At 46.0% G+C, this 25,036-nt stretch overlaps 1 protein-coding gene across 1 annotated transcript; it reads right to left on the bottom strand.

The window, feature by feature from the left end:
- Positions 1-8,316: 8,316 nt before the first annotated feature.
- Positions 8,317-24,805, bottom strand: LOC120986610. The gene is made up of 2 exons (XM_040415269.1): positions 23,961-24,805; positions 8,317-9,943 (listed from the first exon to the last, which is right to left on the bottom strand). Exons 1-2 carry the CDS (start codon positions 24,697-24,699, stop codon positions 9,345-9,347), a joined length of 1,338 nt encoding a protein of 445 aa, XP_040271203.1. The 5' UTR covers positions 24,700-24,805; the 3' UTR covers positions 8,317-9,344.
- Positions 24,806-25,036: the final 231 nt, after the last annotated feature.

Raw genomic sequence — 25,036 nt, 5'->3', positions numbered from 1 at the left:
GCGGTGGTACGAGGGCACAAAGCGCTCCACAGCGGTGGTACGAGGGCATCAAAGCGCTCCACAGCGGTGGTACGAGGGCACAAAGCGCTCCACATCGGTGGTACGAGGGCACAAAGCGCTCCACAGCGGTGGTACGAGGGCACAGAGTCACCATTGACTTATCTGCTCAATGTTGGAGGACCATTGTGCACAGACAGGTGATGCGGATGTCTTTCCTCGGCGTCCTGCGTGTGGCAGCAGTGATGGGGATACATTGGCGGCTCGTTTAAATCGCCCTGCTTCTCCGCCCATTCCCCGCCCATCCACGCCCCTTTGCGTCACGTGACCGGATCACATGTAAAGACGTGTTCTTCTCCCAGTCACATGACCAAACGGCTCCAGGAAGTATTCAGAATGTAGGCATACCTTCATTACCAGGCAACCATTCCAGCATGCAGACGTCACCAATGGGCGGGATCACCGTGATGCAATGGGATAGTGCTCCGGGTGCCGATACCTATTCACTGCCTGGCGTCCGCTCTTGCCTGTCGACGTCATCAGTGGGCGGCCTGGTCGCAATGCATTCAGTTAGACCAGTGGGCAATACTAGTCCACCTCATGCAGTGCTCCAATAGAACAAGTACCCCGGGGATTTGCAGGTCCGCAGACCCCAGGGAGGTGTTATAGAGTTTATAAGGCCGATCCTTATGGTTTCTGACATAATAACAATTATCTATACATTAACCTAAATTCAGCAGCTATCCTAGTCTGGAGCCCAAATGGTAGGTAATCCTCTGATTTCAGACATAAGCAGCGGATCACATCTACATCATTGGGTGCCAGACGTGATATCACTGATTGCCTACTATGGTAACAGAAGAGGGAGGGACCGGGGGGGGATTATCAGTAATCAGGGGTCAATGTAACAACTGAATGACAGCTGTTCATTGAGCCCCATGGGAGACACCGTATTCAGCTGGAAGATCCACCAGGTTTCTCTCTGAAGGCCTGTCCCAGTCCCCTCCTCGTCTTGGTCGTGGGACCACCTCAATCCCTATAAATTTAAGGCTGGAGAAATCACCATTATGTACCCCGTTGATGTGTTTTGCCAATGGTGTCTCTCTTTTGTTTCTTATATCGCCTAGGTGTTCCCCTCACTCGTCGCCGCAACTCACGAGTGGTCTTGCCCACGTACTCCAGGCCACAGTCGCAATTTGCCCTTTGGTGCGGCAGTTTACAAAGTGTCTAATTTATTATATCTTATTTGTGACGTTGCTGCTGAAGGAACGTCCCTGGGCGATATGTGGACAAGCCACACAGCCACTGCAGTGATAGCATCCCATGGGGCGCCGGAGCCACATTTCCTTTGTGTCCTGTATCTCACTGAAGTGGCTGTGGACCAGGCGATCTTTTAGGCTAAGGCCCCTGCGATAAGTTACTTGCACAGTTTCAGAAATCACTTTCTTGATGTCAAGGTCAAGTTGAAGGATTTCCCAGTGTTTCCTCAACACTTGCTTAACCTCTTCTGACGTGCCATCAAGGCGTATGGGGCCACTGTCTGTATTTTTAGGTTTCGGATACAGTAACTCATCTCGATTGCTGTCACAAGCTCTTTTATATGCTGATCTGAGAACAGAATCAGGATAGCCCCTCTCACGAAATCTGCTTCGCAGATCATCCGCTTGTTGTTTAAAGTCCCCCCAGGTGGAACAGTTCCTCTTAATCCTTAGGTACTGTCCCACCGGGATCCCTCTCTTCAGGGGTTGTGGGTGGTGACTACTCCAATGCAGAAGAGAGTTCGTGGAGGTGGGCTTCCTGAATGTTCTCGTTTGGATCATACCTTTTGTGCGCCTTGATATTTCAATGTCCAGAAATTGAAGAGTATTGGTTCTAAATTCTGATGTGAACTTCATGTTGATGGGATTGATGTTCAAGTCCTGTACAAAGTCCGCAAAGTCCTTTTCCTCGCCCTTCTAGACGACAAAAATGTAGTCTATAAACCTGGCCCATGTGATCACTCGTGTGATATGATTTCTGGGTACGTCACTAAACACCAGGGTCCGTTCCCACCAGACCAGGAACAAATTTGCATACGATGGGGCACATGAACTCCCCATCGCGGTGCCCCTGAGCTGGTGGTAAAGGACCCCGTCAAATAAAAAGTAATTTCTCGTCAGTATGAATTCAAGTAGACGCAATACAAAAACATTGTGGGGGTGAAATTGTCGTCCCCTTGTGCTGAGGAATGTCTCCACTGCCCTCAGTCCTAGTGCATGGGGGTATGGAAGAATACAAAGCTTCTACGTCAATAGAGGCCAATGATGTGTCTTCCTCCAGAGACACCCCCTCAAGACGACCCAGGAGGTCACTCGTGTCTCTCAAATATGAGGGTAGTGTCCTTACAAATGGCGCCAAAATGCGATCTAGGTAAATCTCCGTGTTTTGGGTCAGACTATTTACCCCTGACACAATGGGGCGTCCTTTTAGAGGCGTACTGGTCGGCCTTATAAACTCTATAACACCTCCCTGGGGTCTGCGGACCTGGCAAATCCCCAGGGTATATATATATCATTGGAGCACTGCATGAGGTGGACTAGTATTGCCCACTGGTCTAACTGAATGCATTGCGACCAGGCCGCCCACTGATGACGTCGACAGGCAAGAGCGGACGCCAGGCAGTGAATAGGTATCGGCACCCGGAGCACTATCCCATTGCATCACGGTGATCCCGCCCATTGGTGACGTCTGCATGCTGGAATGGTTGCCTGGTAATGAAGGTATGCCTACATCCTGAATACTTCCTGGAGCCGTTTGGTCATGTGACCGGGAGAAGAACACGTCTTTACATGTGATCCGGTCACGTGACGCAAAGGGACGTGGATGGGCGGAGAAGCGGGGCGTTTTAAACGAGCCGCGAATGTATCCCCATCGCTGCTGCCACGCGCAGGACGCAGAGGAAAGACATCCGCATCACCTGTCTGTGCACAATGGTCCTCCAACATTGAGCAGATAAGTCAATGGTGACTCTGTGCCCTCGTACCACCGCTGTGGAGCGCTTTGTGCCCTCGTACCACCGCTGTGGAGCGCTTTGTGCCCTCGTACCACCGCTGTTGAGCGCTTTGTGCCCTCGTACCACCGCTGTTGAGCGCTTTGTGCCCTCGTACCACCGCTGTGGAGCGCTTTGTGCCCTCGTACCACCGCTGTGGAGCGCTTTGTGCCCTTGTACCACCGCTGTGGAGCGCTTTGTGCCCTCGTACCACCGCTGTGGAGCGCTTTGTGCCCTCGTACCACTGCTGTGGAGCGCTTTGTGCCCTCGTACCACCGCTGTGGAGCGCTTTGTGCCCTCGTACCACCGCTGTGGAGCGCTTTGTGCCCTTGTACCACCGCTGTGGAGCGCTTTGTGCCCTCGTACCACCGCTGTGGAGCGCTTTGTGCCCTCGTACCACCGCTGTGGAGCGCTTTGTGCCCTCGTACCACCGCTGTGGAGCGCTTTGTGCCCTCGTACCACCGCTGTTGAGCGCTTTGTGCCCTCGTACCACCGCTGTTGAGCGCTTTGTGCCCTCGTACCACCGCTGTGGAGCGCTTTGTGCCCTTGTACCACTGCTGTGGAGCGCTTTGTGCCCTCGTACCACCGCTGTTGAGCGCTTTGTGCCCTCGTACCACCGCTGTAGAGCGCTTTGTGCCCTCGTACCACCGCTGTGGAGCGCTTTGTGCACACTGCATTGAACAGCTGATAATATCTATTGGTAATATTTGGCCATGATGGCTGATTCAATGCATGGGAGTGAACACCTCATGAGTTTTGAGCATTGAATGGAATCAGATCTGGGCTGATCACATCGTATTAGCCTGGATTATAATCAATCTGTGTTTATCTGATACACTGGATCTGACTGGTGACCTGATACCTTGTGGTCACAAGGACTTGGGCTGATTATATCGTATCAGCCTGGAGTATAACTGACTTGTGTTTACTTTATACACTTGACTTGAACAGTGACCTGATACCTAGTGGTCATAAGTACATAGGTTAGTCGCCTGAGGAATTGGTAACCACTAAAGAAACGCGTCGGGGCATGTCTGACTACTATTATAAGGGATAACACAAGGTCCCCAGAGAGTTGAGTGATTCTAGTGTTGAAGGCCGGAACAAGCCAGACAGAGACACTGTTTTGCCAACCTCATTTTTCTGTCCGTTTTTTTCTTTTTTAAGGCTAGTAGAGGGTCAGGATCGACCGGACCTGATCCTATCTGTCGGACGAAGCTGGGCAGTCTATATTTAGGAAGGGCGACTCCAGGGCTAGAAAACGAGGGAAGGAGACCGATTTAGGGACACCTAGGGTGTGCGACCCAGCATTGTGTCCTTCTATTTTTTCCTCTCACTCTATCATCACCGCTGTCCCTGTAATCGGGTCCGCTCCTCTTCTGACATTACACTGCAGTTGTAGACACCTATGCGGTTTTCTAGTTGTACTCAATGCAACACTTTTTAACTTTAAAAGGGCCTATTATTTTATTTGATATTATTAAACGTTAAGTTTTACTAAGCTACACACTAGTTGTGAATTATCATTATCCTGTTCCCCAAGTGTCAGTGTCATTATCTTGTACCCCAAGTGTCAGTGTCATTATCCTGTACCCCGAGTGTCAGTGTCATTATCCTGTACCCCAAGTGTCAGTGTCATCATCCTGTACCCCGAGTGTCAGTGTCATTATTCTGTACCCCAAGTGTCAGTGTCATTATCCTGTACCTCAAGTGTCAGTGTCATTATCCTGTACCTCAAGTGTCAGTGTCATCATCCTGTATCCCAAGTGTCAGTGTCATTTTCCTGTACCCCAAGTGTCAGTGTCATCATCCTGTACCCCGAGTGTCAGTGTCATTATCCTGTACCCCAAGTGTCAGTGTCATTATCCTGTACCCCAAGTGTCAGTGTCATTATCCTGTACCCCAAGTGTCAGTGTCATTATCCTGTACCCCAAGTGTCATTATCCTGTACCCCAAGTGTCATTATCCTGTACCCCGAGTGTCAGTGTCATTATCCTGTACCCCCAGTGTCAGCGTCATTATCCTGTACCCCAAGTGTCAGTGTCATTATCCTGTACCCCAAGTGTCAGTGTCATTATCCTGTACCCCAAGTGTCAGTGTCATTATCCTGTACCCCAAATGCCAGTCATTATCCTGTACCCCAAGTGTCAGTGTCATCATCCTGTACCCCAAGTGTCAGTGTCATCATCCTGTACCCCGAGTGTCAGTGTCATTATCCTGTACCCCAAGTGTCAGTGTCATTATCCTGTACCCCAAGCGTCAGCGTGTCATTATCCTGTACCCCAAGTGTCAGTGTCATCATCCTGTACCCCAAGTGTCAGTGTCATTATCCTGTACCCCAAGTGTCAGTGTCATTATCCTGTACCCCAAGTGTCAGTGTCATTATCCTGTACCCCAAGCGTCAGCGTGTCATTATCCTGTACCCCAAGTGTCAGCGTCATCATCCTGTTCCCCAAGTGTCAGCGTCATCATCCTGTACCCCAAGTGTCAGCGTCATCATCCTGTACCCCAAGTGTCAGTGTCATTATCCTCTACCCCAAGTGTCAGTGTCATCATCCTGTACCCCAAGTGTCAGTGTCACTATCCTGTACCCCAAGTGTCAGTGTCATTATCCTGTACCCCAAGTGTCAGTGTCATTATCCTGTACCCCAAATGCCAGTCATTATCCTGTACCCCAAGTGTCAGTGTCATCATCCTGTACCCCAAGTGTCAGTGTCATCATCCTGTACCCCAAGTGTCAGTGTCATTATCCTGTACCCCAAGTGTCAGTGTCATTATCCTGTACCCCAAGTGTCAGAGTCATTATCCTGTACCTCCAAGTGTCAGTGTCATTATCCTGTACCCCAAGTGTCAGTGTCATTATCCTGTCCCCCAAGTGTCAGTGTCATCATCCTGTACCCCAAGTGTCAGTGTCATTGTCCTGTACCCCAAGTGTCAGTGTCATTATCCTGTACCCCAAATGCCAGTCATTATCCTGTACCCCAAGTGTCAGTGTCATTATCCTGTACCCCAAGTGTCAGTGTCATCATCCTGTACCCCAAATGTCAGTGTCATCATCCTGTACCCCAAGTGTCAGTGTCATTATCCTGTACCCCAAGTGTCAGTGTCATTATCCTGTCCCCCAAGTGTCAGTGTCATTATCCTGTACCCCAAGTGTCAGTGTCATTATCCTGTACCCCAAGTGTCAGTGTCATCATCCTGTACCCCAAGTGTCAGTGTCATTATCCTGTACCCCAAGTGTCAGTGTCATTATTCTGTACCCCAAGTGTCAGTGTCATTATCCTGTACCCCAAGTGTCAGTGTCATTATCCTGCACCCCAAGTGTCAGTGTCATTATCCTGTACCCCAAGTGTCAGTGTCATCATCCTGCACCCCAAGTGTCAGTGTCATTATCCTGTACCCCAAGTGTCAGTGTCATTATCCTGTCCCCCAAGTGTCAGTGTCATTATCCTGTACCCCAAGTGTCAGTGTCATCATCCTGTACCCCAAGTGTCAGTGTCATTATCCTGTACCCCAAGTGTCAGTGTCATTATCCTGTACCCCAAGTGTCAGTGTCATTATCCTGTACCCCAAGTGTCAGTGTCATTATCCTGTACCCCAAGTGTCAGTGTCATTATCCTGTACTCCATTCTCTGACCTCTCTCGTGGATTAGGATTGCGGCTCATTATTAGGGGACGTGTTTAGTACATTTCTTTCACTTTGCTCCCCAATAATAAACGGATTCAGTCGGGTGGAGGAATGTCACATCACCCAATATTTGAGCCTTTAGTCTGAGGACTGTGGGATGATCTGCCAGTCCCTCCGGGAAGTCTGCTATTTTTGAACCTGAGAGAAGTGGAAGGTGGTAGATCTGATCTTTTACAACATGGAGGAAGAGCGTTCTAAATTAAAGGATAACTGTCATATTTTTATCAAAAAATATATTTTAGCATGTTACTGCTGCAGCAGCATTATGCATAAAGCAATCTTTAGTTTCCTCACTTACCACTGTTTTCCTTGAGTTTTCCCCTTAGTTACGGCTGTTTTGAATTCTACATTATGAGGATCTTCTCAAGATGGCTCCTCTGCCAGTTCTCTGGGGCCAAAACTGCATTCCCTCAGGTCACATACACACTTGCTGTAGCCAGCAGCTTCCTGCCAGCCAATCAGATTGGATTACTGAGAGACACGCCTCCTCACTCTGAAGCCTAATGCAGGCATGCAGTGTGAAGGACCGCCCCTTCGACTTCCTATCCGGAGACAGACAAGCCATAGCAACGGTCTTTTAAGGGAGCAGTGGAAAGGGACAGGGGACATTAATGAAAGCGGTTATTATAAGGTAATTACAGATCTTTTGGCAATCATTGACATACTAACTCAGGTATACATGATTAGCTCTAATAAACTAGAAAAAAATAATAATATGACAGTTATCTTTTAAAGGGGTTGTCCATGAATCCATACCTACCTGCCCGCACTGCTAGGTTCTAACTCCTCCCATTAGTCCCCGTCACTCAAGTTCCGCAAGGACAGGGTCACATGCGCCACTGCAGCCAATGACTTGCCTCATTGGTCCCCTAGCGGCACGTCAACGCTCAGTCACGTGGTGCTTGTGACATGTCGCACTGAGACCAGCCATTGGCTGTAGCACACTGGACCTCTGGTGGCAGACATTCTTCTCTTGAGGTCGATGGGTTTGGCCATGTTGCATCCTTAGTTCTACCTTATGGCTGCTTGGATAAGGTTCTGCTGGAGCGGCCACATGAGAGCCCTCAAGATCTCCAGGCTCGAGATCTGTGAAGTCTAAGTGCTGCACCCTCTCTCCGCGTCTCCTTTCATTTTCATAAAGTGACTCTGGGCACAAGTTTCTTCCTTGGGTGATGCCAAAGTAAATACGAGACTTATCATTAGTAAGGCATGTGCAAATTTACAGAAACTGAGTAGATATGAGGCTCTTAAGGGGATGTGCCATCACAAAAGGTTATTTTAATATAATTCATCATGAAAATGTTTACCTTTCTAATGTACTTTCTGTTAAAAGAAGGCTCCACTTTACTTCATTATAATGGTGCCCCCCCCTCCCGGTGTTTAATATGTCTAGTAATGTGCATGTCCACCTAATGAGGTGGTCGCACATGCTCAGTTCGTCCTTTAACTGCCACCTATTGTAAGAAGCTGTGATACTTACAAGGAGTGAGCTGCAGCAGGATGGACATTCCCCCTGAGAAAGGACATGTCCCCGGAGCCACAGCAGAAAGGATACACCCCCTGAGAAAGGACATGCCCCTGAAATTATCTAGCAGAGCAATTGGATCAATGAATGGGGAGATCTTTGGATCCATGTGAGGTACAGGGCTGGTTCTAGCTTTGTTAGAGAGAGATTGTCATTTACTATATCTTGTGTGATTTTTATTTTCCACATCAATCAAGGCATAACCCCTTTAAGAGGCAGGTGCAGGCAGGGATGCACCACCAATGAGGCCAGGTCAGGCGATCACCTCAAACAGCACCAGGTGGGGGCAGCGGAAGGGCCATGGGCATTGAGTGCTTTCATTGTGGCAAAGGGGTTAGGTTAAGAAATTGCCAGTATAGGGAGCGGGGGCACCATTTCAGTTTACGCCTCAGGCAGCAGAAAGGCTAGAAAAGGATTTCTGTGGTGACACAGTCATAGCAGTGATATGTATCTACCACTAGGGTCTATATTACTTCATATGTAGCTAGCTCCTCCTAGAGGTCATTGCAGAAAGACAGAAATATATCATTTATCAGGTCAATAAAACGTGCCAAAGTGGTGGACTTTTACAGCAATATCTGTTGGTCAGGGCACTAGGGGCACCAGCACTGGTTGCTTGGGCCTTTTGTCATAATTTCCAATTGTATTCACACCCTTAGTAGTTATGGCTTCTGACATGTCATCCTGAGCCCAGAGGATGGGCTTATGGAGGAAGGAAGGGCACTGTGACTGATAAGAGGGCCATCTATGGAGGTCAGAGGTATCTATTATAAAAACCATGGGCCTGGGTAGAAAAATGCAGATGCTAGAAGAAGAGACCAAAGAGCTACATTGAGAACAATGCAAGAGCAAACATCAATTCATTCAAAAGTTTACATTGTGTCCCTCAATATTTCTTTGACCTGAGCCATCTTGAACTCATCCTTGAGGAATGTTGCACGAAGGTCCACCAAGTATGGAAAATAGTTTGAGGTGTTACAATCTTTGATGATAGATATAAATCAAACCTTTTTAAGTAGACCACCACTTTTTCTAGACCAATTTTTTGTGGTTTTATCTTGAAGCTTATCATTTGGAGAGAAGTCATTGTATAAAGAACATCAGGCTTATCTACAGTGGTCTTTCAAGACATTGCACACACATCTCTTCACCACCTCCACAGATTCTAGATTTGTCCTCACAAAGCTGCACACCCCAGTTGGACAACTGAATGTCTGATGTAAGATCTTCTGAAGCAGGATCTGGTACCTCTGCTCCTTAGTTTTCTGCAAACTCTTGTCACTACAGACCACCCCGATGACTTGGGTAGAACTTATTGTAACTCTTATTTTGATGTCGGCAAGTATCTCTTTGACTTGAGCCATGTTATCCTCCTCCTCGAGGAATGCTGAGCGAAAGACCACCAAGATAAGTGGGTAAGGGAAGGATCTTGGTTTGGGGAGCTGTATACACGCTTTGGTTGACTTCTTTTGTCTCTCCAGTGTCTCGGCTTGATCCTCTTCTTCTTGGGTATCCATTTTACAGTGGTCATCATCAAAGAGGGCTTTAGTAATCTCTCTGAAAACCCGAGTCTTTTCAGAGTTGCGAGGGGATGGACAGATATTCCCAAGGAGAAGAAATCTCTCTTTGCCTCCCAACTGGCCAACCAGTTCTTTAAACGATCTTTCCAGCTGCAGGCTGTCATCTTCTACAGACTGATATCCACCTGCAAAACAAATTCAGAAATTGAGCTGATCTGTTGTGCTTTCACAGTTCTTGGATGGTGGAGTTCTCAGTCAGCTGTATACCCAAGAAGGAAAATTAATGGAGAAGAATGGCTGATACCACAAGTGATAAAATGTATCAGTATTAATTATAAAATATACGAATAGTGCTAAGAAAAAACTTCTGTATCTAGCACAGATGTAATAGGATAAACTGTATATACTAACTAAATCAAGTAAAAAATTGATTAAAAGTAAAAAAAAAAAAAAATTGTAATAAAAGTAGTAAAAGGCTATGGAGGTTAGTACGGTATCAATATAGTCCTGGCCAGACAGCTGCTAAGGCGGGGCCCATGTGCTTATGGTATATGGCATAGGATGTGGATACAGTATAATGATAAGACGATGCAGTTATCTCTAAAGACGTAAAAATACTTCTCTCAAAATGATGGGGATGTTAATAAAAGCATATTGTGCTGATTTAGTATATCAGCCTCGTCTTGACAGATCTTTGTACAATACTAGTTTATGGTTCCATGAATATGGAAAGGTGAAATTCACACGACAGTGAAAAAACAAACGGACACTGTCAGTTTTTCATGGCCATTTTTCAACCATTTTTGCATCCGTTTTCTGCCAGTCTGTGTTTTTAATGGCTGTTTTCGATACATTTTACATCAAAGAATGATTTTCATTGAGTTTTTAAGTTAAAACTCCAACCCCTACGGTGCCCTGTATATAGTATGCCCCCCATTGTGCCACCAGTATAAATAATGCTTGCATAGTGCCTGTGCCCCTCAGTAGTTTTAGATAAGGACCCCTTGGTGCCTCCCACTAGCTATAACAGCCCCCAGTTGTGTCCCATATATAATTCCCCCACCTTCCCCCATCCCTGCTAGTGGTGACATTAATTTAAAAAAAAAATCTGTATTTTTCGCCCCATAAGACGCATCTTATTTATATTTGGGCTCTTATCTGAGGTCTGATTGGGGGTCATTCACATTGGGGTCTTATCTGAGGTCTTATTGGGGTTTTATTAACATTGGAGGTCTGATCTAAGGTCTGATTGAGGGTCTTATTAACATTGGGTGTCTGATTGTGGTTGTGAGCCGAGGTCTGCTGAAAAATATTTTTTTCCTATTCTCCTCCTCCAAAACCTAGGTGCGTCTTATAGGCCGGTGTGTCTTATAGGGTGAAAAATACAGTAATAATAATCTCCCCCCATCCACTTGAACGTTCGGGGACTCTCGCTCATTGAACACTTGCTATGCACTGGATGCCGCAGGACATGTCATGACGTCACATATGACATCACAACGCTGGAAGAGCAGGTCCTGCTGCATCCAGTTCATAGCAAGGAATCGAGAAGCGAGTGTCCCCACGTGTTCAAGTGGATGGGTTAAGATTTTTTTCAATTTAAATCCTGAAATGCGCTTGTAGCCACCTTTATCGGGTACACTCTGTTCTATACGGCAGGTAAAAACAGGCCCATGGATTCCATCTGGCCATGAAAATAGCCAAAAATAGGACATCTCATGTTTTGATGGCCGCTATTTACTGGCTGTTAAAATAAACAGCCATGTGAATAGCACCATAGATTTTAACTAGTCGTAAAAATGACCGTGGCGGCTCTTACCTAAATGGCTGACACATGACTGAGGGAATCAGCATCGGCCGTCCTGAACCTAGAATCCATTGCAATGGCATGAATCAGGTGAGAAGCGCTCTTAGAACACGTGTACCTAATAGTTACTTGTTACAGCTATAGAGAGGCACTAGACAGCGGCACACAAGGAATCTACGGCTCCGTGGTATGGAGTAAGAGATGTGCCACCATACACGTCTCATGTCAGTGGCCTAAATCCCACCTATTGCTCCATGTGAAGCATAAAGGACCAACAAATGAGTGTGACACAGTGAGAGGTTTCGTCTAGGAAAACAGGTATTTTCCTCCCAGCATGTGCCGCTGGGCTGATTTACAGCCAGGTGAGGTCGAATTTTAAGGGCCGCTGGGCCCAGAAGCCAGGTCTCTGTGTTGGGATCTGGAAGCCTTGTGTCTGGATGAAGGCTTGTTACCTGTTTGGCGTGAAAACAGGTTGGTGCTGCTGTGGTCAAGGACTCTTTGAGGCAAAATTGCTGCATGGTGTGAATTACCACCAACACCACAAGGGGACTTTTTTGCTCGATTATGACTGCTTGTTTTGTCACTTGCCTAAAGTGTGAATAAAACACTGCACTGTTTGATCTAATGAACTTGTTGTTGTCGCTATACTGCGTCCGCTAATCCCGTCTACCAGAGTGAAACCCCTCAATTGGTGGAGGATGCGGGTATCAGCAGGGAGGCTGGCGTAAACGCAGATTTTTGGGGGTTTCTGCATTTTTCAGGCACGGTTGTATGTCGTACATTAAACCAGATGTATTGCAACCAGCGCCCCACAACAAAATGGAGGCTGTTGTGAAGGCCCTCATGGAGGCTAATCTGCAGCAGCAAGAGACAAACCTGCAGCAACGCGAGGCTAATAAGCGGCCACAGGAGACTAACCAGTTGCTACTACAACACGTGATGGCTTTGCAGACAGCAGGAGCAGCCGACTACTGAAAAGTGAAGGGTGAGACTCTGGCAAGACTAGGGGTGAATGTGTTGGTCCGGGCCCAGCGGGTGCATCAGTGGGGGGTTCAACCCGGGTGAGCCTGCAAGATCCCAGTATTATAACTTACTTTACCTCTTGCAAAAATGGCTACAGCCTGACGTGCTGAGTCCCACTGCTATGCTGGATCGTCTGTTTGGGCTTTGCCATACCCTATCTAGCACTGGATCGGTCAGGTGTCTCCTGGCAATGCCCTTGAGATGGTGGACCTGGTGGAACGCTATGAAGCTACCAGAAATCTAAAAGTCATTCCTGGGAATAGTGGGCCATTACATGAGTTTTGTTCCCCACTTTGCTACTCTAGCCGCGCCCTTGACAGGACTCTTGAAGGGACACAAGTCAATGATGGTTCGCTGGGATGATCGAGAGGAGGAGGCTTTCTCCACTTTGAAGTCGTCCATGTGCGGGTCCCCGGTTTTGGTGACGCCTGACTTCAAAATGGAGTTTATAGTACAGACCGATGCCTCTGAAGTAGGCATCGGTGCTGTACTGTCTCAGGAAGTCAACGGGGAGGAACATCCCGTTGTCTTCCTCAGCCGTAAGCTCACCCCTGCCGAGACCCGGTATAATATAGTGGAGAGAGAGTGCCTGGCTATCAAGTGGGCACTCGAGTCTCTCCGCTATTATTTACTGGGGAGAAAATTCCGCCTGGTGACTGACCACTCCCCTCTCAGGTGGATGAGCCAGGCCAAGGACAGAAATGCCCGGGTCACCCGAAGGTTTCTCTCCCTACAAAACTTTACGTTTTCGGTGGAACACAGGGCAGGACGGTTACAGAGAAACATGCCCTGTCCCGGTACACTGTCTGGCGTGTGTTCACCCCCTCAGGGTTGAACAAAGGGGGGGTGTATGTGACTCAGAGGTTTGGTCTGGGAAAACAGGTATTTTCCTCCCAGCATGTGCTGCTGGGCTGATTTACAGCCAGGTGAGGTCAAATACCGGACCGGATTTTAAATGCAGTCTGGGTTTTGGCAGCACCTGGCTGTCCTTAAATAGGTAGCTGGGCTCAGAAGCCGTGTCTCTGTGTTGGGACCTGGGAGCCTTGTGTCTGGATGAAGGCTTGCTACCTGTTTGACGTGAAAACAGGTTGGTGCTGCTGTGGTCAAGGACTCTTTGAGGCAGAATTGCTGCATGGTGTGAATTACCACCAACACTGCAAGGTGACTTTTTGTTTGATTATGACTGCTTGTTTTGTCACTTGCCTAAAGTGTGAATAAAACACTGAACTGTTTGATCCAAAGAACTTGTTGTTGCCTCTATTCTGCGTCCACTAGTCCTGTCTACCAGAGCAAAATCCCACATGAGCTAGACTATAGTGGTGGGAAGACAAGATGTCATGGAGGAACCTTACTCTTCCAGTGGTACATGATGCTTTCAATGATTTTATGTTGACCAGGAACCTTTTTAAGGGGTAATCGAGACACAAGCAAATCATGCCTCAATGTGCCACCATACAGGTCTCATGTCAATAGCCTAAATCCCACTTATTCTTCCATGTGAACATAAAAGACCAACAATCAAGCTAGATCATGAGATGACCCAGAAGACAAGATGTTATGAGGAACCTTAGGCTAGTTTCACAGTAACGTTTGAGATCTCCAGCAGGCTTCTCCAACAGGAAACAGCCTGCTGGAGCCATCTGGATCAGGCCTTGCTGGAAGCTGCTCGAATGACCACCAGCCCCATTACCTACAATGTGGACCGGCGGAGATCTGGCCGCAACCTGGCAAATCTGCACAGAACTGGCCGGACTAAAACCATAGCTCTCAAAGCACTCATGTGAAACTAGCCTTACTCTTCCAGTGGTACATTGTGCTTTCAAGGATCTTATGTTGACCAGGAACATTTTGAAGGGTAATTGAGACAGAAGGTAATCGTGCCTCAACAGGGTGACATCATTGGTATTTTTCCAGGTATATGACTTGGCAGCTGTTGTGTATTATCAGGTTCTCCACCATGATTACACACCGCGCTGTGTGCGATTTGATAAGGCAAGAGGTGGAATGAGTCGCCAGTGGGGTGGGGGATGAGGTTGATATTAATATGGGATGGCTGGTATAGCTTCCATTAAAGAGTTAAGTAATGTGTCTTTTGGGTTTTCTAGAAATAAAATGGAGGAACATGGATCGGTCATCCACCAGTATAGACAAGCAATGACCAATACATAACCATGGGGGCCCTCGCAAGATGCTACAGAGATCATTCCCAAATTTGGGAAAATTGGCTAAACAAATTATATCTTAATTTATTCCTTAAGAAATTGATCATTTGAGTATTTTTACATTGTTTTTACCTTTGGATAAACAGGAGTAGAGATTTTAGATTTAGTCTGTAAAATTCCTCTGGTCTCAATACTTTTCTAAAAAGTGTCATTTGCTGATATCAGTCTCTTCCATACCGATATCAACAAATAATACTATGTTGGGGGAGGCAGCCAAGGAAATTACAAATTTGGAGACAACATTTTCTAAAAAGTGGACAGAACCCGATTGGACGAACACTATAACAGTTTACAGCAGAAAACGAGTGTGAATTATAGCTGACATATACGTCAGCTGCTCGCCGTAGTAGATCGCGGTTTCTCAGATTTATTGAGGCACGTAATCGGCCGGATCTTCCTCCAGTTAGCTTCATACTAAGACTTGTGTGCGAAACGCCTGGTTTCAGTAAATAATGCCCCCGATTCAGAAGTGTTTAGTCAGAAATCGTGTACACAGCTCTCAGAATTTCATCATTGTTTGTAATGTGATTACCACACCGGATAAATATAAAGATTGCCTAATACACTTGGGAGTTTATTTTATAGACTTCACTGGAAAAAATAGGTACATGACCATATCTGCCATTAACCAGTGCAGTCCCTGTGTACATACATTATATTACTTATCCTGTACTGATCCTGAGTTACATATTGTAGTATACTCCAGAGCTGCACTCACTATTCTGCTGGTGCAGTCACTGGGTACATACATTACTTATCCTGTACTGATCCTGAGTTACATCCTGTATTATACTCCAGAGCTGCACTCACTATTCTGCTCGTGCAGTCACTGTGTACATACATTACTTATCCTGTACTGATCCTGAGTTACATCCTGTATTATACTCCAGAGCTGCACTCACTATTCTGCTGGTGCAGTCACTGTGTACATACATTACTTATCCTGTACTGATCCTGAGTTACATATTGTAGTATACTCCAGAGCTGCGCTCACTATTCTGCTGGTGCAGTCACTGGGTACATTACATTACTTATCCTGTACTGATCCTGAGTTACATCCTGTATTATACTCCAGAGCTGCACTCACTATTCTGCTGGTGCAGTCACTGTGTACATACATTACTTATCCTGTACTGATCCTGAGTTACATCCTGTATTATACTCCAGAGCTGTACTCACTATTCTGCTGGTGCAGTCACTGTGTACATACATTACTTATCCTGTACTGATCCTGCATTATATCCTGCATTATACTCCAGAGCTGCACTCACTATTCTGCTGGTGCAGTCACTGGGTACATACATTACTTATCCTGTACTGATCCTGCATTATATCCTGCATTATACTCCAGAGCTGCACTCACTATTCTGCTGGTGCAGTCACTGGGTACATACATTACTTATCCTGTACTGATCCTGAGTTACATATTGTAGTATACTCCAGAGCTGCGCTCACTATTCTGCTGGTGCAGTCACTGGGTACATTACATTACTTATCCTGTACTGATCCTGAGTTACATCCTGTATTATACTCCAGAGCTGCACTCACTATTCTGCTGGTGCAGTCACTGTGTACATACATTACTTATCCTGTACTGATCCTGAGTTACATCCTGTATTATACTCCAGAGCTGCACTCACTATTCTGCTGGTGCAGTCACTGTGTACATACATTACTTATCCTGTACTGATCCTGAGTTACATCCTGTATTATACTCCAGAGCTGCACTCACTATTCTGCTGGTGCAGTCACTGTGTACATACATTACTTATCCTGTACTGATCCTGAGTTACATATTGTAGTATACTCCAGAGCTGCACTCACTATTCTGCTGGTGCAGTCACTGGGTACATACATTACTTATCCTGTACTGATCCTGAGTTACATCCTGTATTATACTCCAGAGCTGCACTCACTATTCTGCTCGTGCAGTCACTGTGTACATACATTACTTATCCTGTACTGATCCTGAGTTACATCCTGTATTATACTCCAGAGCTGCACTCACTATTCTGCTGGTGCAGTCACTGTGTACATACATTACTTATCCTGTACTGATCCTGAGTTACATATTGTAGTATACTCCAGAGCTGCGCTCACTATTCTGCTGGTGCAGTCACTGGGTACATTACATTACTTATCCTGTACTGATCCTGAGTTACATCCTGTATTATACTCCAGAGCTGCACTCACTATTCTGCTGGTGCAGTCACTGTGTACATACATTACTTATCCTGTACTGATCCTGAGTTACATCCTGTATTATACTCCAGAGCTGTACTCACTATTCTGCTGGTGCAGTCACTGTGTACATACATTACTTATCCTGTACTGATCCTGCATTATATCCTGCATTATACTCCAGAGCTGCACTCACTATTCTGCTGGTGCAGTCACTGGGTACATACATTACTTATCCTGTACTGATCCTGCATTATATCCTGCATTATACTCCAGAGCTGCACTCACTATTCTGCTGGTGCAGTCACTGGGTACATACATTACTTATCCTGTACTGATCCTGAGTTACATATTGTAGTATACTCCAGAGCTGCGCTCACTATTCTGCTGGTGCAGTCACTGGGTACATTACATTACTTATCCTGTACTGATCCTGAGTTACATCCTGTATTATACTCCAGAGCTGCACTCACTATTCTGCTGGTGCAGTCACTGTGTACATACATTACTTATCCTGTACTGATCCTGAGTTACATCCTGTATTATACTCCAGAGCTGCACTCACTATTCTGCTGGTGCAGTCACTGTGTACATACATTACTTATCCTGTACTGATCCTGAGTTACATCCTGTATTATACTCCAGAGCTGTACTCACTATTCTGCTGGTGCAGTCACTGTGTACATACATTACTTATCCTGTACTGATCCTGCATTATATCCTGCATTATACACCAGAGCTGCACTCATTATTCTGCTGGTGCAGTCACTGGGTACATACATTACTTATCCTGTACTGATCCTGAGTTACATCCTGTATTATACTCCAGAGCTGCACTCACTATTCTGCTGGTGCAGTCACTGTGTACATACATTACTTTACTTATCCTGTACTGATCCTGAGTTATATCCTGTATTATACTCCAGAGCTGCACTCACTATTCTGCTGGTGCAGTCACTGTGTACATACATTACTTATCCTGTACTGATCCTGAGTTACATCCTGTATTATACTCCAGAGCTGCACTCACTATTCTGCTGGTGCAGTCACTGTGTTTATACATTACTTATCCTGTACTGATCCTAAATTACAGCATGTATTATACTCCAGAGCTGCACTCACTATTCTGCTGGTGTTCAATAAAAGCTCATATGGTTGAGTCTGTTGTGCAAAAACTTGACTGGCTGCACATAGTACTGACCTCAACCCCCTAAAACACCCCTAGGATGAACTACAACAGAAATTGTCAGCCATGCCTCTCATCAGTGGCGTAGTAAGGGGGGTCGGTCCACCCCGGGTGCCGCTCTCAGGGGGTGCCAGAAGCAATGTGCGCTTCCATTAATACAGATGGAAGCGCTCATTGCTGGAGCACAGGGAGCTGGGTCCTGTCCCTCACCGCTCAGCTCCCCGCGCTCCTCCCCTCCTTCAGGCCAGCGGCGCACAGCATGGTGAAGCAGGAAGACTTCTCCCCACTCCACTATTCAGCCTGCGTGGGTGGAGCCTGTAGCCCGGAAATCTGCATAAGCTCCGCCCACACAGTGCTGCATAGCGATCTGTGTCTGCAGGGAAGAGAGGACTGTGAGCTTTAGGAACGAGACAAGGTGAGTAGTTACTGTGTTTTTTTTTGTTTGTTTTTTAAATACAGAGGGGGTCACAGAGGTCTTTATTATTATGGAGGGGGCACAGAGGGCATTACTACTGTGGAGGGGGCACAGAGGGCATTACTACTGTGGAGGGGGCACAGAGGACATTACTACTGTGGAGGGGGCACAGAGGGCATTACTACTGTGGAGGGGGCACAGAGGGCATTACTACTGTGGAGGGGGCACAGAGGGCATTACTACTGTGGAGGGGGCACAGAGGGCATTACTACTGTGGAGGGGGCACAGAGGGCATTACTACTGTGGAGGGGGCACAGAGGGCATTACTACTGTGGAGGGGGCACAGAGGTCTTTATTACTATGGAGGGGCACAGAGGGCTTCATTACTATGGAGGGGCACAGAGGGCTTCATTACTATGGAGGGGGTACACAGGGCATTATTACTATGGAGGGGGCACAGAGGGCATTGCTAATGTGAAGAGGGCACAATAGGCATTTCTACTATGGAGGGGGCACAGAGCCAGAGGGCATTACTACAATGAAGGGGGCACAGAGGGCATTATTACTGTGAAGGGGCACAGTGGTTATTATTAGGGGGCACTGGGGATTTCTACTATGGAGGGGCCAAGAGGGCATTACTAGCACAGTGGGCATTACTACTATTAAGGGGGCACAGTGAGCATTATCACTATAAAAGGGGAACAATGGGGATTATTACTATGAAGGGGGCACAATGGATATTACTACTATAAAGGGGGCATAATGGGGATTTTTACTGTGAAGGGGGCACAATGGGGATTATTACTGTGGAGGGGGCACAATGGGGATTATTACTGTGAAGGGGGCAGAGTGGACATTATTACTATAAAGGGGGCACAATGGGGATTATTAATATGAAGGGGGCACAAAGGGGAATATTACTGTGGAGGGGGCACAATGGGGATTATTACTGTGAAGGGGGCAGAGTGGACATTACAGGGAGTGCAGAATTATTAGGCAAGTTGTATTTTTGAGGATTAATTTTATTATTGAACAACAACCATGTTCTCAATGAACCCAAAAAACTCATTAATATCAGAGCTGAATATTTTTGGAAGTAGTTTTTAGTTTGTTTTTAGTTTTAGCTATTTTAGGGGGATCTGTGTGTGCAGGTGACTATTACTGTGCATAATTATTAGGCAACTTAACAAAAAACAAATATATACCCATTTCAATTATTTATTTTTACCAGTGAAACCAATATAACATCTCAACATTCACAAATATACATTTCTGACATTCAAAAACAAAACAAAAACAAATCAGTGACCAATATAGCCACCTTTCTTTGCAAGGACACTCAAAAGCCTGCCATCCATGGATTCTGTCAGTGTTTTGATCTGTTCACCATCAACATTGCGTGCAGCATCAACCACAGCCTCCCAGACACTGTTCAGAGAGGTGTACTGTTTTCCCTCCTTGTAAATCTCACATTTGATGATGGACCACAGGTTCTCAATGGGGTTCAGATCAGGTGAACAAGGAGGCCATGTCATTAGATTTTCTTCTTTTATACCCTTTCTTGCCAGCCACGCTGTGGAGTACTTGGCCGCGTGTGACGGAGCATTGTCCTGCATGAAAATCATGTTTTTCTTGAAGGATGCACACTTCTTCCTGTACCACTGCTTGAAGAAGGTGTCTTCCAGAAACTGGCAGTAGGACTGGTAGTTGAGCTTGACTCCATCCTCAACCCGAAAAGGCCCCACAAGCTCATCTTTGATGATACCAGCCCAAACCAGTACTCCACCTCCACCTTGCTGGCGTCTGAGTCGGATTGGAGCTCTCTGCCCTTTACCAATCCAGCCACGGGCCCATCCATCTGGCCCATCAAGACTCACTCTCATTTCATCAGTCCATAAAACCTTAGAAAAATCAGTCTTGAGATATTTCTTGGCCCAGTCTTGACGTTTCAGCTTGTGTGTCTTGTTCAGTGGTGGTCGTCTTTCAGCCTTTCTTACCTTGGCCATGTCTCTGAGTATTGCACACCTTGTGCTTTTGGGCACTCCAGTGATGTTGCAGCTCTGAAATATGGCCAAACTGGTGGCAAGTGGCATCTTGGCAGCTGCACGCTTGACTTTTCTCAGTTCATGGGCAGTTATTTTGCGCCTTGGTTTTTCCACACGCTTCTTGCGACCCTGTTGACTATTTTGAATGAAACGCTTGATTGTTCGATGATCACGCTTCAGAAGCTTTGCAATTTTAAGAGTGCTGCACCCCTCTGCAAGATATCTCACTATTTTTGACTTTTCTGAGCCTGTCAAGTCCTTCTTTTGACCCATTTTGCCAAAGGAAAGGAAGTTGCCTAATAATTATGCACACCTAATATAGGGTGTTGATGTCATTAGACCACACCCCTTCTCATTACAGAGATGCACATCACCTAATATGCTTAATTGGTAGTAGGCTTTCAAGCCTATACAGCTTGGAGTAAGACAACATGCATAAAGAGGATTATGTGGTCAAAATACTCATTTGCCTAATAATTCTGCACGCAGTGTATTACTATAAAGGGGGCACAATGGGGATTATTAATATGAAGGGGGCACAATGGGGATTATTTCTGTGAAAGGTCACAAAGAGGGCATTACTACTGTGAAAGGGGCACAGAGAGGGCATAACTACTGTGAGGGGGCACAATGTGGACATAACTACTGTGAGGGGGTACACATCTGTACAAAACTACTGTGAAGGTTGTACAATGAGGGCAATACTGCTATGAGGGGGTACAATTCTTTTAAAATATTGGGGGGGGGGGGGGTTGCCAGAGAAAGGACCCGCCCTGGGTGCCAATCAGGTACCATACTGTATTGCTGTTACTGCATCTACTACTACCCCTACACAACCACAATCTCCGGCCTTGTCCGTCAGGTACCATACTGTATTGCTGTTACTGCATCTACTACGACCCCTACACAATCTCCGGCCTTGTCCGTCAGGTACCATACTGTACTGCTGTTACTGCATCTACTACTACCCCTACACAACCACAATCTCCGGCCTTGTCCGTCAGGTACCATACTGTACTGCTGTTACTGCATCTACTACTACCCCTACACAACCACAATCTCCTGCCTTGTCCGTCAGGTACCATACTGTACTGCTGTTACTGCATCTACTACTACTACCCCTACACAACCACAATCTCCTGCCTTGTCCGTCAGGTACCATACTGTACTGCTGTTACTGCATCTACTACTACTACCCCTACACAACCACAATCTCCTGCCTTGTCCGTCAGGTACCATACTGTACTGCTGTTACTGCATCTACTACTACCCCTACACAACCACAATCTCCTACCTTGTCCGTCAGGTACCATACTGTATTGCTGTTACTGCATCTACTACCACCCCTACACAACCACAATCTCCTGCCTTGTCCGTCAGGTACCATACTGTATTGCTTTTACTGCATCTACTACTACCCCTACACAACCACAATCTCCTGCCTTGTCTGTCAGGTACCATACTGTACTGCTGTTACTGCATCTACTACTACTACCCCTACACAACCACAATCTCCTGCCTTGTCCGTCAGGTACCATACTGTACTGCTGTTACTGCATCTACTACTACCCCTACACAACCACAATCTCCTGCCTTGTCTGTCAGGTACCATACTGTACTGCTGTTACTGCATCTACTACTACTACCCCTACACAACCACAATCTCCTGCCTTGTCCGTCAGGTACCATACTGTACTGCTGTTACTGCATCTACTACTACTACCCCTACACAACCACAATCTCCGGCCTTGTCCGTCAGGTACCATACTGTACTGCTGTTACTGCATCTACTACTACACCTACACAACCACAATCTCCTGCCTTGTCTGTCAGGTACCATACTGTACTGCTGTTACTGCATCTACTACTACCCCTACACAACCACAATCTCCTGCCTTGTCCGTCAGGTACCATACTGTACTGCTGTTACTGCATCTACTACTACCCCTACACAACCACAAACTCCTGCCTTGTTCATCAGGTTCCATACTGTACTGCTGTTACTGCATCTACTACTACCCCTACACAACCACAATCTCCTGCCTTGTCCGTCAGGTACCATACTGTACTGCTGTTACTGCATCTACTACCACCCCTACACAACCACAATCTCCTGCCTTGTCCGTCAGGTACCATACTGTATTGCTTTTACTGCATCTACTACTACACCTACACAACCACAATCTCCTGCCTTGTCTGTCAGGTACCATACTGTACTGCTGTTACTGCATCTACTACTACTACCCCTACACAACCACAATCTCCTGCCTTGTCCGTCAGGTACCATACTGTACTGCTGTTACTGCATCTACTACTACTACTACCCCTACACAACCACAATCTCCTGCCTTGTCCATCAGGTTCCATACTGTACTGCTGCTGCCATCAATAAAGGCAGAATTTTTGGACTGCCTGTTCATAACATGCTTTTGTGGGGAGCTCCTGACTTGCCAAGGATCAGGTGAAAATATTCACCTTTCCCGACCCTTATTGTGTCGGGGGAGGGAAGGGTCAGGAAAAGTGAATACTATGTCAGGGCAAAAACTAGAAAATTGTGTTGATAATTAATTTAACAATATTTCATAATTGATCTGAAAAAGATTAGACTTGATTGATCTGATAGACCTGTGTCTATGTAACTATTTAATAGAATAGTGAGTGCAGCTCTGAAGTGTAGCAGGCTGTAAGTTAGGATCTCTAGAATAAGTAGAGTTTGTCTGCAAATACAAAACTTGTCGGCTTACAGCCCGAGGCATTGAGATATTGTGAATGTAATTCCCTGGACAGGAATACTTCTGAAAACAGACGATTTCCAGCACAAAGATGAGTTTCAGCTAAAACATCAGTTTTCTTGGTTCCATTAAAAAAAGTGAAATCGAGGAATGTAACAGGTTTACGCGTTTCAACTAAATGCCTTAGTTATGACTAAGGCATTCAACTGAAATGCGTAAACTTGTTACACTGCTCAATTTCTTGTTTTTAATGGAACCAATAAAACTGTCTTAACTGAAGATCTTGGTGCTGGAAATCATCTGTTTTCTCAATTATTGTTTCTTACATCTGGCAGTATCCTCTTATACCTCAAGTTGTGTACCTAGAGCAGGAATGGCCAACCTGTGGATCTCCAGCTGTTGTAAAACTACAACTCTCAGCATGCCCAGACTGCCTACAGCTATCAGCCTACAGCAGGACGTGGTGGGAATTGCAATTTTACAACATCTGGAGAGCTACAGGTTGGCCATTCCTGACCTAGAGTTAGAGCTTCAATTAACATTCCTAAAATGTGTAGTAAGAGGAGTGTAGAGAAACAGCAATGTATCTACCTGTTGTCACACCAATGGTTTTGGTGATCATCTGCTTTACCTCCAGGATAGACTTTGGTTCAGAACTGTTGTAGCAGCAGACTCCCCATGGCTGGTCTTTGAAGACCTGACTCATCAAGTTTCTCAGCTGTTCCTTGGACTTGATCTTTTTGCCGTCGTTTAAAGTTTCCCAAGAATAGACAATACTCACAATGGCAGACCTAAACTCCTTTGTTCTCAAACAGATATCTTTCAGGATCTCTTTAATCAAGTTCTGAGAGTCCATTATAAGTTGTTCTCGAAACACTGCCAGAACGATAGGAAATTCCAGCATCCTCGACTTCGATACAGCCTTTGAGGTGATACAAGTCAGAGAAGTGTTAGGTCCATCAGTTGTGTTGTTGTCAGGTTTCCAAACCTTGGCCTTTTTGGGTGACTGAAAGAGAGCAGAAGACAATTCTTCAAGCAACTTACTACTGCCACCATCATCCTCTGGACAGTATCCAGACTCCCCCACTAGCAGTATATTCTCCTTTCCTCCAAGGTTAATAATTGTTTCTTGGAACAGATCATTTAGTCCATCCAAACCAAGGTTTTGAGCCCTGGTGAGCTCCACTTGACTTAACAGTTGAAAATTCTGGAGAGGTTGGTTTTCATTAAGAAGATGGAGGTCAGAAGATGTTGGTCTCTGGACTTGAAACGTGGAGGAGATTCGCTGAGAGAGGTTCATGTTAGGACCACTTGAGGACTTGAGACCCATCAAAAACTTCTACATTAATTTACTGTCTTAAATGGTCTTTTTCCCCATTAATGTTCTCAGAAGTTCTTCAGCTTTAGGTCTCCGCACACTTTCCTTTGCCTCTTATCTGAACTATGTGAAGTAGCAGCTTTCCTGCCTGCACTCTCTTATCACTTCAGGTTAGTCTATCTGAACCAATTAATCATTAATGAGGCCATCATTTGGGATTTAAAAATTTACTTTTCGGTTATAGATTTGTTTAGTGAAGAGGAAGAAGGCCCCTTAACTGCCTGAGGTGGGTTAAATCTTTTATGGTATCCACTGCAGTAAATAGATTTTTTGGGGTTTTTTAATTTAG

Source organism: Bufo bufo, chromosome 1, assembly GCF_905171765.1.
Source record: "Bufo bufo chromosome 1, aBufBuf1.1, whole genome shotgun sequence".
Classification (NCBI taxonomy): Eukaryota; Metazoa; Chordata; class Amphibia; order Anura; family Bufonidae; genus Bufo; species Bufo bufo.
Note: the sequence above shows the minus strand (reverse complement) of the source record. Positions and strands in the feature narration are given on the sequence as shown.